Consider the following 11,540-nt stretch of genomic DNA (forward strand, 5'->3'; position numbering starts at 1 on the left):
ACGGGTTCGTTCCTCCTTCCATGAACTTGGCGGACTCGAGCAACGGAGATGCAAAAGAAAAGGAAATTCCCAGACCCCCTGCTCCTCCGACCTTCCACCCACTCTCTGCCGAGATACTCACCCTCCTGATGCCGATGAGTGTGTTCGGCGTCTTGGCCAGACTAGGGTTGTCTGCATTGACGACAGACAACGGGCAAAGCATCTTCCCACTCATCTATGCGCAAGCTGTTGGCTGTTTGATCATGGGATTCTGTCTTGACTTGAAGGAGCCCTTTTCAAGATAGTGAGCCGACTGTTGGGTGAGTTTGCGACTACGACTGAAGCGGATTTCAGTTATCCACAGGCTTATACGGCCCTTACTACCGGTAACTGAGTGCTTTCCAGGGCCGAGTCGATCTTGAAGCAAAGTCTAGGATTTTGTGGCTCTCTGACGACCTTCTCTGGCTGGGAACTGGACATATTCAAGTCCTGGGTCAACGACGGCAGCATCTCTCGTTCTGGACTGAGTAGTGTAAGCATTATTTGCAGTGCAACTCCCTCCTAACCGATACTCGAAGGCCATCGACGGTATCTGCAAGACCGTCTTTACTATCTCTGTCTGCGTCTCATCGCTGTTCTATGGAATGCATCTCGCAAACTTGGCTTTACCTTACTTTCGGGCCCCTCAGCCCCCCAAGTAAAACCATTCGGCGCGCGATGTCTGCTATCTCAGTTTTAATCTACGCTGCCACAATCCCCGCTTACTTTCTTCTACCCTCGTCGTTCCGACACCAAGCGACAGCCGCACTAGTCTTCTCTTACCCGGGCACCCTCACTCGTTATTTGCTTGGGACATACCTCAACCCCATCATTGCGAGCTTCCCACTTGGCACATTCGTGGCCAACATCTCAGGAACCGCTCTTCTAGCGACATTCCATGTTCTTCAGAGCATTTCCTCACACCCGTTATCGACGAACAGCTGCAATATTCTGCAAGGACTTGCGGATGGTTATTGTGGATGTCTGACCACGATAAGCACGCTGACAGCGGAGGTGGCCACACTCAAAACAGCGGGACACAAGTATCGCTATGGTCTGATAACTTGGGTGACAGGCCAGCTCATCTTGACACTTATATTTGGAACGCTCTTATGGGTGGGAGATATTTCCAAGCAGCAAACATGCGTGTTTGGGTAGAGGAAAATACTGTTTCAGTGTCCGATCTCTTAGACGCCACAGTCTGTTTCGGCCCGTCAGCGTAGCTCGAATTTTGTAGACCTTGAATGTACCGAAATAGGCAATAAGCTGTGCAAAGAATCTTGACTGAGGATTCCACTTTGGATGTCGCGTCCAAGGGAAGACGACGCTATCGGTGCGGCCGATGAGGCTATGGAGGAGCAGGAAGACCAAGACGATGGCTACAGTGCGTTCCATTCTTGCAAAAATGAGCCCCACCAACCTCGTGTTTTGTTTTGTCTCGCTTGTAGCATCGTCCACGCCAACGTCGACCCTGACTTGGATTGCCTGGTTCTGCTCACTTCCGGGCCATGAATACTTCTGCGAAGTCACCGAGGACTTCATCGAGGACGACTTCAACTTGACTGGGCTGAATTCTATGGTACCATTTTGGAAGGAGGCGATGGAGATGGTATTGGATGTTGAGCCAGACGAGGATGCGGCCAAAATACCGGACGTCTCCATTGTGGAGTCCTCTGCGGAGATGTTATATGGGCTTGTTCACCAACGATACATTCTGGGGCGGGCGGGACAACAAGCCATGGTGCGTCTCTTTTTAATTTCGCCTCGTCTGTCTCGAATCTCACATTTTGGCGGTACAGTTCGAAAAATACGAGAGTGGGGTATTTGGGATTTGTCCAAGGGTATATTGCATTGGTTGCAGCGTCGTACCTTGTGGTCGGTCAGACATTCCTGGCATTGACACTGTCAAGCTATTTTGCCCGAACTGCAACGACATTTATATTCCTCCAAGTAGTCGGTTCCAAGGCGTCGATGGCAAGTACTTATTTCATTTTTGCTACGTTCTAATGCCAACCTTGGTGCCTAGGTGCATTCTTTGGGACTACTTTCCCGCATCTGTTCTTCCAGAACTATCGTGAATCTGCCCCAGCGCCCTTCTGGAAGCCACCATCTGGTGGGGGAGGGTCAACATCACCGCGCAACACGTCGCGACTTTCACCATTCTCGAATCCAAATCCGTATGGTGGCCAGAAGCGGGCAGCCGGATATGTGTATGTACCGAGGATTTATGGGTTCAAGGTTAGCGAGCGGGGCCAAGTGTGGGCCCCGGAATGTCTTGGCTGAGGTTAAGGCCGGAATCGACGGAGGAGTTAGAGCAGGTTGATTGGAGAGGAAGATGGATTGACGATGAAGAGTATGATTCAGCGGACGAAGACCAGGACCCTCAAATGCAGATGGAGGACTTTGACGGTGATGCTGCTGATGATGATGAAGAGGATGAAGATGACCAAGAAGAAGAGGATGAAGAGGTATAGCTACAACCAGCGACCAGTTTTTTCTCAACCAACTTCCTCCAGGAAGTGACAAAGCCAACAGTAATCACAAGACCACCACCGCCCTCAGGGGGCGTAACTATAGTTCGCCAGTGGACAGTCGGGCCATACTAGATACCTTGTTTGTCGTGTGTTGTTATCTTGGTACTCATAGATGTGCGGGCAGTTTCGGCTGTTTGTTATCGGGAAGCATCGGATCAAGTGACCGTGAGCAAAAAGTCATGTGCGACTAGCCTTTTCCACATTTCTCCTCAAGACTCGATGGCGCGCACAAGTCTGTCGTCCTGCTGCCCGCTCATCGGTACCCTCTTTGCTGACGATGACTGTTAAGATCTCCGCTACGGCCTTAACCATGGCCACCCGACCACCGCCATCCCGAAAACCGTCAAGCCCAGCCAACGCAAGGGTGTGTTTAATGCGCTCAGCTGCGATAATACCGCCAACACATTCTCTTAGGCCACTTGTCGACCAAGACCAAGTTTGTCCGCTCCGTAGTGCGTGAGGTGGTTGGGTTCTCTGCCTACGAGCGTCGGGTGATGGAACTTTTGCGCAACTCCAAAGTTGGTGTTCTTGCTGGCCTCTATCGCCCTCTCTCTAACCGAGATTGCCTTGTTAGGACAAAAAAGCGCGCAAGCTCACGAAGAAACGGGTGTGTTTTTATTCTGATTTAATGGGAACAGGTTTTCATCGCATTTTCTACAGCTTGGGACGCTGCTACGCTCGAAGCGCAAGTTGGAGGAGTTGCAGGGTGTTATCCAAGAGAGCAGACGGGCGGCCCACTAAGGAGTTATGACGAATATGCCTTTGACTCTTGTATGCTAGTACCCAAAAAAAATCGCTACATCTATGACCCGTATTCCCGATGGCCTTTTGGGGGCAAGTGCGGCTCGGTCGGCACATTATTATTCAGTCGTGTGCTTACGCCTCTGACACATCATGATTATCTCATCGTCGGACTTGCGCGACATCGTCGAGCGCGTTTATGGGCTCTACAGGCCATTTGAGAGTCCAGGAAAAGAACAGTAGCATATCGGAGTGGGTCGGTCTGGAAGGGCCAAGTAAAAATGGCGCAGTTTACTTGGTTTTTACTTCCTTGGGATTGCCGATCTTGTATTATAAAAGAAGTCCTGGCGTTTCTTTCTCTCCGCCCACCATGACCTCCTCCCGCCCCGCCAATATCACGATTCGACGAGTTCCAGTAGACGTAGACGCCCCTCCACCCTCTCCCGCATTTCTCATTGCCTCGAGGCTGCTAGAATGGGGCCACTTTTCCCACCCCAAACCGCCAACTGCATCACTGCCAGTGGTATCGACCCAAGTACCCCCACCACCTCCAGCGACCCGATTTCCCTCTGCCCATGTACCCATACTATTCGTTCTCCTCCTCCTCCCACTGTCAACAGCTTTGGTTCTGTTCAGTCTCACTACACTTCCGATAACCGTCTCATGGCCGCGGACACTCCCCGATCTTGCTCAACTCGGCCGCGAGCTTCACGGCTATTCCCAAAGCGGGCCCGCAGCCATTGCCCATGTTGTCGGGGTGCTCGCCATATCAGCGGTGTGGAAACATGCTTGGTCAATACCTGGTAGCGTCGTTTGGGTGCGTTCAACCATGTCATTTAATTTCGCTCCATTCTTACACATCAACAACGTCAGAACGTGCTTGCAGGGGCTCTATTCTCTCCTGCCTTTGCGACGGTGTTGATGACTACACTCACCACCATTGGCTCAGCCGCTGCGACACTCCTAGCCATGCCTCTTGGGCCACTCATCACCCGATTTTTCCCGCGTGCCCTCGACCTTACGAGACACGCGCTAGAAGGCGATGCTGAGGTCTCAGAAGGGGATAAACAAGCCCAACGCTCCTCTCCTTGGGTTCGTTTGACTGTACTACGCCTCGTGGGTGTTGTGCCATGGTCGGGCATCAATATTGCCTGCGGCGTCTGCGGAGTGTCCATGGGGGACTGCATGCTTGGAACATTTATTGGCTGTTTGCCATGGACTGCAGTCACCTGTCAGGTAATTCTCCTCGCTTTATTTCCATTCCAGCCTTACAAACTCTCTTTTTTTTCCCTAGATCGGAGACATCCTTCAAACTGTTGCATCGCATCCTTCACCCACACCACAGACAGTATCGTCGTTGCTGACGTCGCCGTCGATCATCATCAAATTGGTGGTGCTTTCTTTCTTGTCTCTGGCGCCAATCTTAGGGCGGGACTACCTCCGTGCTCTGATTGCCCATGAACCATCAACATCTCCTGAGGAGAAACGGTCTCGGTGGCCAGTCGCATTAATTCAGGATTGGCGCACCAAAATCCGCAAATCCTCTTCGAGGTCACGGGAAGCGAGCGAACACGAGCTGAATACTTTGGTTGACGAGAAGCGGGCGCTTGAACAACACCTCGCCTCATGATGACACAAAAGACACGACATGTCGCTTTGCTCGCTATCGATTCACGCTGCCTTGAACTGCCGTAGCCCGCAGTGCTTAGATAATGTATTGGGACGGTTTTATTCTTTCGGTCAGGTCCGCTTTCCATTGCAGATATCCTTACATCTACTAGTCGCATACCTGTTTCTTTGTTGCTAAAAAACATAATCTGCTCCAAATAGCCAAATCCGGTAATGTGGACAAGACGTCAGAGACGCGTCGACAACATCGTCAGCACACGTGACGGTGGCGAGACGTTGATTCACCCAGTCGTCGAGGTCGACGACTGCACTTGCGAGTCCACCCAAGTGCGAATACCAAGGCGGTAAAGATTTTTTACTGATTCTTCTGATGCCCGCCAAGCTTCTTTTTCGTGCACACCTCGAGGCGGCGATCATTATTCTATCTCCTTGACCAACACTGTCATGAGCCGCATATCGTACCGCTCCCGAGTTGGTGCGGCGCTCACTACTAACAGCGGTTGGTCAGCGGCCCGTTGGAAATCATGCCAGTCTCAAGGGAAATCCGGCGAGCACGAGTCGATGGATCACTGATAGCAGAATCTACCTCGGGTTATGTCCCGTGAAATGCTTCCCTTCCATCTGACCCCCCGCCGCTGCGTAATATAGCCATCCGTTGGTCGATAGGAATGATGCAACCCAGAACAACAGTCTGTGGCAACTATTCCAGGCTTCAAAGGACGGAAGGACGGATGCATATTGCTCTGGCCCAAGGAATGGTCAATTGAGTCTGGCGGATGGACGGAAAATGCGCCGAGTTCAGTATCAGCTTCAAGAAAATGTGGTAGTTTTCAGTTGATTCACAGTTCTTTCTATACATGCGATGCTGTTACAAGTCTGCCCATTTCATTTCATGCTAAATGCGAGGGTATAACTTAATGCGTCAGTTCAATTGTCGTCGCCGCCAAAAGCGCCAAGATAAGATCAGCAGTCGGAGGGGATGTCTTCGTTGTCCCTGCGGTTGGCAGCGTTGACACCAAGACCACGGCTGGCAAACGCCTTCCAGAGCAGGCAACGGTGGGTGCCGTTGTAGCGGTTGACATCGGCCTGGAGCCAGGCGTCACGGCCAGTCAAGCTGGGTTGATGTTAAGTCAAATCTGATAGAAAGAATAGAATGCTCACAAAGTGGGGTTGCAAGGTTGGAGTGGCAGGGCATCGAGGAAAAGGTGGAGGAAAACAACGTTGCCCTCGGTGCCATCAGGGTTGGTCCTGGCTTCAGCAGACCAGCCGTGTTCACCGACGAGAGCGGCATATACGTTGTGGAGGAGGTTGGCCCAAACTTCACCGATATCGTGAACCTCGGCAAGCTGTCCAAGACTGCCGTAGGTGAGAGGGTTGACCTCCTTGCTTGTGCTGTATGGGCGGGTCCGGATGCCTCGGGGGTCGTTGAGGAGATATTGACCCATAACATAGTCGGGGACAGACGACGAGTTCTTCTCAGCCCAGCTAGGTAAATCATATTTTAGTTTCCCCCCAAGGTAAAGAAAAAATCGGCGGCTTACTCAGCGAGAGCATCACCCCAGCCCTCACCCATTCCCCCACCCTCAGTGGTCTGGAGGCAAGCGCCAGTTCCACCGCCAGTCATGCGGTTGGTGATACCTTCGAACGGAAATCAGCCAAATTATAACACGATCACGTGCGCAACCATACCATGAGCAACTTCGTGGATGGGGACATCATTCTCGAGCGCGCCGTCGCGGTTAGGGGTGGTTACAGTGAAGATGAACATGCGCATGTGTCCGCTTTGGCCGTCGGGGGGAGTGGCGAAATCGGCATTGTTGGTACCGGCCCTGTCCTGGATCGACGAGGTCACGCGGTCGTTGCCCCTGCCGCCCTTGCCAAAGTTGTCGTTCTGGAAGTTGAACGCAGCCTCGGTGAAGCCGTAACGGTAGGCAATGTCGTGGATGCTGTTGACCAGGTAGAAGTTGTTGACAACGGCCGCTTTGACATTGGCTGTGACGGTGGGGGCCTGGGCGGGGTCCTGAATGTAGGAATAGACACCCGGACTGGTTTCAGCCGCGGTACCGGTGGACTGCGACGATTTGTAGGAGATGGCATTGTTGCCGGCAGTATTGGTGGTGTTGGTGGTGCCGGTTGAGTGCCATCCACGGGGGGCTAAGAAAGAGCGCTAAGTACAGCGCAGAAACAAGACAGTGAAAAACTAACATGAGATAGTGTCTTGAGGGTCAGCGACATCCTCGAAACCCTCGAGGAGAGTCTCTTTCTGGATGGGGAGGACACGGTACTGGAGAAAGTTAGCTCTGCTTCCCTACTTAGATAAAATGACGCACTGTAGCCCTGGCGACGTAGTCGGTGACGGAAACAAGCGTGTTGGTTTGGGCATCAACGAAGGCGTTATACCAGAGACCCTTCTCCTCGTTGCGGACTTGGAAGGCGTGAACGAGAACAGCAGACTTGTCCTCCTTGATGAAGTACTCGACGGTGGGCTCGACTTCGTCAAGGAAAGTAGCATCCAAAGCGCTCTCAGCAGTGGCCTTGGCATCTTGGAGGGAAACAGAAGGAGTGTTCGGCGCCACCTTGCCTAAAACGAGCTTGTCAAGTCTTGTCGAATGTAGGTCGAGAAAGTAACACACTCGGTTTAACGAATGAAGAGCCGAGGGCAACGACGAGGTCGTCAGAGTTGAATGCGACGTTGGCGACAGCGTTAGCGACAGGGATACCGTTCTAAACCGTTGTTGAGCAAAATGGCACAAGAAAGACAATGCGGTAGACGTACGATGACTTGCTTGGCAAAAGAGTGGGACGCAACTTGACCTGCGAAACCGCTCTGGTGAGCGACAGAAGAGGGCGCAACCTTAAGGTGGGACGAAATGAAGGACTCCGATGCTTCCTTCAAGCTGGCGCCACGCTTGCGGAGAGGGTGGTCAATTCCGGTGTTGAAGGTCTCGTAGGTCGATTCGGGGTGATAAGTTTCAATCTTGGCTCCATTGGCGATCTCGCGAACACGATGGGTAGCGTGCTTGGAGTCGATGGGCACGGTCAAAGCAGAGGCGGAAGACGCGTAGAGAACGGCGAGGAGGACAGTGTTGAAGAATTTGTTGAAGGCGACCATGGCTACGAAAGCAAAGCGAGCAGACCAGTGAAGGACGACGCGGTTAAGGGAGTGCTAGGCTTGGTTGGAAAAGCTAGACAACCTGGAGACTGCGGAGAAAGTAGCAGTCCTTTATAGCGAGCTCAGAGGCTATCCAGAGCGCAGGTCGTCGCATGGTCGAAAGTAGGGAGAAGATGGGAAGCATATCGCCAAGAGTATAATAACAGAATGGCGCAACGGATATTTGGGAGAGACAGCCTGCAATAGCAACATTATAGCAATGACCAGCGTTAGTGGCTAGAACGATAACAAGTGGGATTTGAGTGGGATGCACGCGTTTGGTGGATCAGAACACATGGTGTACTCGACAACGTGATGCGAATGGACAACCAACTTGATGGTGGTGCGAGGAAAGAGAGCTTTCGGAAGGCCGTCTTGACATTTCTTTGCCAGCGCTCAGTAAGAATTCAGAAGAGAGCTGGCAGAGCACAGAGAATTCACGGCGATGCTGCGGCAATGGTGAGTTATGGAGTCGGATGGTATCAGATTGGCAATAATTGCACAGAGTTTCGCCGAATTTCGAGAGCGACGATGCGACGAGGCATGTGCAGCCAGTTGACAACAGCGTTCCGGTCAACCGTCAAGAGACGGCGACAACTCCGATCAAGTGAGCATGTGACCTGTGATAGCCTTTTTATCTGTGAATGAACCTGGGGTAAACAAAGGATGAGAACTCTTTGAGCTGACAATAGTATACTGGCTATGAGTGTCGAATGAAAGACTACTGAAGAGGCTGGAATTTGTGTTCGAATGAGGTTAGAGGGAGTTGGTTACCAACTGGGTCACCTGTTTGTTGTTTGTGGGCGAGCCTGATAAGTAACGACTCTTGGCCGGTTTCCGGAAACACACATCTCAGACGAGTACTGAGTTAAGCAAATTTGTGAGTTCTTTCTATACATGCGATTCCGATACAAATGTGCCCAGTTAATGCAAATGTGAGAGGTATAACTAATGCGTCAATTCAAATGTCGCCAAAGCACCAAAGAAGCAGAGATAAGATCAGCAGTCGGAGGGGATGTCGGCATTGTCCTTGTGGTTGGCAGCGTTGACACCAAGACCACGGCTGGCGAATGCCTTCCAGAGCAAGCAACGGTTGGCACCGCTGTAGCGGTTGACATCAGCCTGGAGCCATGCGTTGCGGGCAGTCAAGCTTTTACGATCTTATCAGACAAAGCTCGTGACTTGTGAATAGCAAAACACTCACAAAGTGGGGTTGCAAGGCTGGAGGGCCAGAGCATCAAGGAAGAGGTGAAGGTAGACAACGTTTCCAGCAGTGCCATCAGGGTTGGTTTTGGCATCAGCAGCCCAGCCGTGTGCACCGACAAGAGCGGCATAGACGTTGTGCAGAAGGTTGGCCCAAACTTCACCGATGTTGTGAACCTCGTTGAGCGTTCCAACGCTGGCGTAGGTGAGCGGGTTGACGGTCTTGCTTGTGCTGTACGGGTGGGTGCGGATACCTGCGGCGCTGTTGATAATGTATTGACCCATAACATAGTCGGGGACGGCGGAGGAGTTCTTCTCGGTCCAGCTAATGGAATTGTCAGACCAAGTGTAGCAGATGTAGGAGATCAGAGGCTTACTCGGCCATAGCATCACTCCAGCCCTCACCCATCCCACCGGCTTCAGTGCTCTGGAGGCAAGCGCCAGTTCCACCACCAGTCATGCGGTTAGTGACACCTTTGGAAGTGTAAGCTGAGTCATAAACACGATCACGTGGACACGCACCGTGGGTGTTCTCGTGGACAGGGACATCGTTTTCGAGGGCTCCGTCACGGTTGGGAGAGGTAGAAGTGAAGATATACATGCGCATGTGTCCGCTTTGGCCGTCGGGGGGAGTGGAGAAGTCAGCGTTGTTGGAACCAGCGCTGTCCTGGATCGACGAAGTCACGCGGTCATTGCCCTTGCCGCCCTTGCCGAAGTTGTTGTTCTGGAAGTTGAAGGCGGCCTCCGTGAAGCCATAGCGGTAGGTAATGTCGTGGATGCTGTTAACAAGGTAGAAGTTGTTGACAATGGCGGCCTTGACATTGGCAGTGACGGTGGGGGCCTGCGCTGGGTTCTGGATATAAGAGTAGACCCCAGCGCTGGTCTCAGCGGCGGTTCCGGTGGATTGCGACGATTTGTAGGAAATGGCGTTGTTGCCGGAAGTAGTCGTGGAGTTGGTGGTGCCATCAGAGTGCCATCCGTTGGGAGCTAAGAAAAGTGGTAAATAAACATATTGATGCAACCGTGAATAACCAACAGGCGACAGTGTCTTGGGGATCAGCGACATCCTCGAAGCCCTCGAGGAGAGTCTCCTTCTGGATGGGGAGGACGCGGTACTAAAACAACTTAGCGCTGAAAACCGAGGTGCTTAAAATAACTCACTGTGGCCTTGGCAACATAGTCGGTGACGGAAACGAGCGTGTTGGTCTGGGCATCAACGAAGGCGTTGTACCAGAGACCCTTCTCCTCGTTGCGGACTTGGAAGACGTGAACGAGAACAGCGGAGTGGTCCTCCTTGATGAAGTATTCGATGGTTGGCTCGACTTCGTCAAGGAAGGCAGCATCCAAGGCGCTCTCGGCAGTGGTCTTGGCATCCTCGAGGGAAACAGAAGGAGTGGTGGCGGCAACCTTGGCTGGAAATAATTGTCAATTTCTGTAAAATGAAGAGGATTTGAATACATACTCGGTTTAACGAACGAAGAACCGAGGGCAACGACGAGGTCGTCAGAGTTGAAAGCAACGTTGGCAACAGCGTTGGCGACAGGGATGCCGTTCTAAGTTAGAGTCAGTGAACAAGAACATACTACAATCAGCTAGACGTACAATGACTTGCTTAGCATAAGAGTGCGTCGCAACCTCACCAGCGAAACCGCTGTGATGGAGAACAGAAGACGGCGCGACCTTGAGGTGGGACGAGATGAAGGACTCTGAGGCTTCCTTCAAGCTGGCACCACGCTTGCGGAGAGGGTGGTCAATTCCGGTGTTGAAAGTCTCGTAGGTCGATTCGGGGTGATAAGTTTCAATCTTGGCTCCATTGGCGATCTCGCGAACACGATGGGTAGCGTGCTTGGAGTTGGTGGGCACGGTCAGCGCCGATGAGGATGACGCATAGAGGACCGCGAGGAGCACAGTGTTGAAGAACTTGGTGAAGGCGACCATGGCTTATAGAAAGCAAAGCGAGTAGACCAGTTAAGGACGACGGGTGCTAGGCGTGGTTGGCAGAACTAGACAACCTGAGGACTTGAGAGAAAGCAGCAGTCCTTTATAGCGAGTTCAGAGGCTATCCAGAGCGCGAGTCGTCGCATGGTCGATAGTAGGGAGGGCATGGAAGAAGCCGGGAAGCATAGCGCCAAGAGGACGACCAAGGATACTGGAAGGGCGGCGCACCGAAGATCTGAGAGAGAGGTGACCAATAATAGCTACACGATAGAAATAAGGAAGTGTTGGCAATTGAATCGAACAGAGAGATAACCAGCGAGAGGCAT

At 52.2% G+C, this 11,540-nt stretch overlaps 4 protein-coding genes across 4 annotated transcripts; 2 read left to right on the forward strand and 2 right to left on the reverse strand.

The window, feature by feature from the left end:
* Positions 1 to 20: 20 nt before the first annotated feature.
* MIND_00738100 (Casein kinase II subunit beta) lies at positions 21 to 3,293 on the forward strand (the record flags this gene model as incomplete). The annotated part of the gene is made up of 16 exons (XM_037364081.1): positions 21 to 283; positions 334 to 365; positions 414 to 511; positions 558 to 676; positions 1,308 to 1,402; positions 1,467 to 1,759; positions 1,818 to 2,036; positions 2,086 to 2,228; positions 2,276 to 2,486; positions 2,535 to 2,594; positions 2,665 to 2,684; positions 2,744 to 2,784; positions 2,842 to 2,916; positions 2,967 to 3,070; positions 3,127 to 3,159; positions 3,213 to 3,293. The coding sequence occupies 16 exons, from the start codon at positions 21 to 23 to the stop codon at positions 3,291 to 3,293; spliced, it is 1,887 nt and encodes a 628-aa protein (XP_037219725.1).
* A 352-nt stretch (positions 3,294 to 3,645) lies between these two features.
* Positions 3,646 to 4,923, forward strand: MIND_00738200 (uncharacterized protein; the record flags this gene model as incomplete). Its single annotated transcript, XM_037364082.1, has 3 exons — positions 3,646 to 4,110; positions 4,167 to 4,529; positions 4,588 to 4,923. Exons 1-3 carry the CDS (start codon positions 3,664 to 3,666, stop codon positions 4,921 to 4,923), a joined length of 1,146 nt encoding a protein of 381 aa, XP_037219726.1. The 5' UTR covers positions 3,646 to 3,663.
* Positions 4,924 to 5,885: 962 nt separating this feature from the next.
* On the reverse strand, positions 5,886 to 8,034 carry MIND_00738300 (Extracellular metalloproteinase mep; the record flags this gene model as incomplete). The annotated part of the gene is made up of 8 exons (XM_037364083.1): positions 5,886 to 6,036; positions 6,084 to 6,407; positions 6,464 to 6,560; positions 6,612 to 7,076; positions 7,128 to 7,206; positions 7,253 to 7,503; positions 7,556 to 7,646; positions 7,699 to 8,034. 8 exons carry the CDS (start codon positions 8,032 to 8,034, stop codon positions 5,886 to 5,888), a joined length of 1,794 nt encoding a protein of 597 aa, XP_037219727.1.
* Positions 8,035 to 9,072: 1,038 nt separating this feature from the next.
* MIND_00738400 (Extracellular metalloproteinase mep) lies at positions 9,073 to 11,214 on the reverse strand (the record flags this gene model as incomplete). Its single annotated transcript, XM_037364084.1, has 8 exons — positions 9,073 to 9,223; positions 9,278 to 9,601; positions 9,654 to 9,750; positions 9,799 to 10,263; positions 10,313 to 10,391; positions 10,438 to 10,688; positions 10,739 to 10,829; positions 10,879 to 11,214. The coding sequence occupies 8 exons, from the start codon at positions 11,212 to 11,214 to the stop codon at positions 9,073 to 9,075; spliced, it is 1,794 nt and encodes a 597-aa protein (XP_037219728.1).
* Between the last annotated feature and the right edge of the window lie 326 nt (positions 11,215 to 11,540).

Source organism: Mycena indigotica (genome assembly GCF_014461135.1).
Source record: "Mycena indigotica strain 171206Taipei chromosome Unknown Mind.scaff0006, whole genome shotgun sequence".
Lineage (NCBI taxonomy): Eukaryota > Fungi > Basidiomycota > Agaricomycetes > Agaricales > Mycenaceae > Mycena > Mycena indigotica.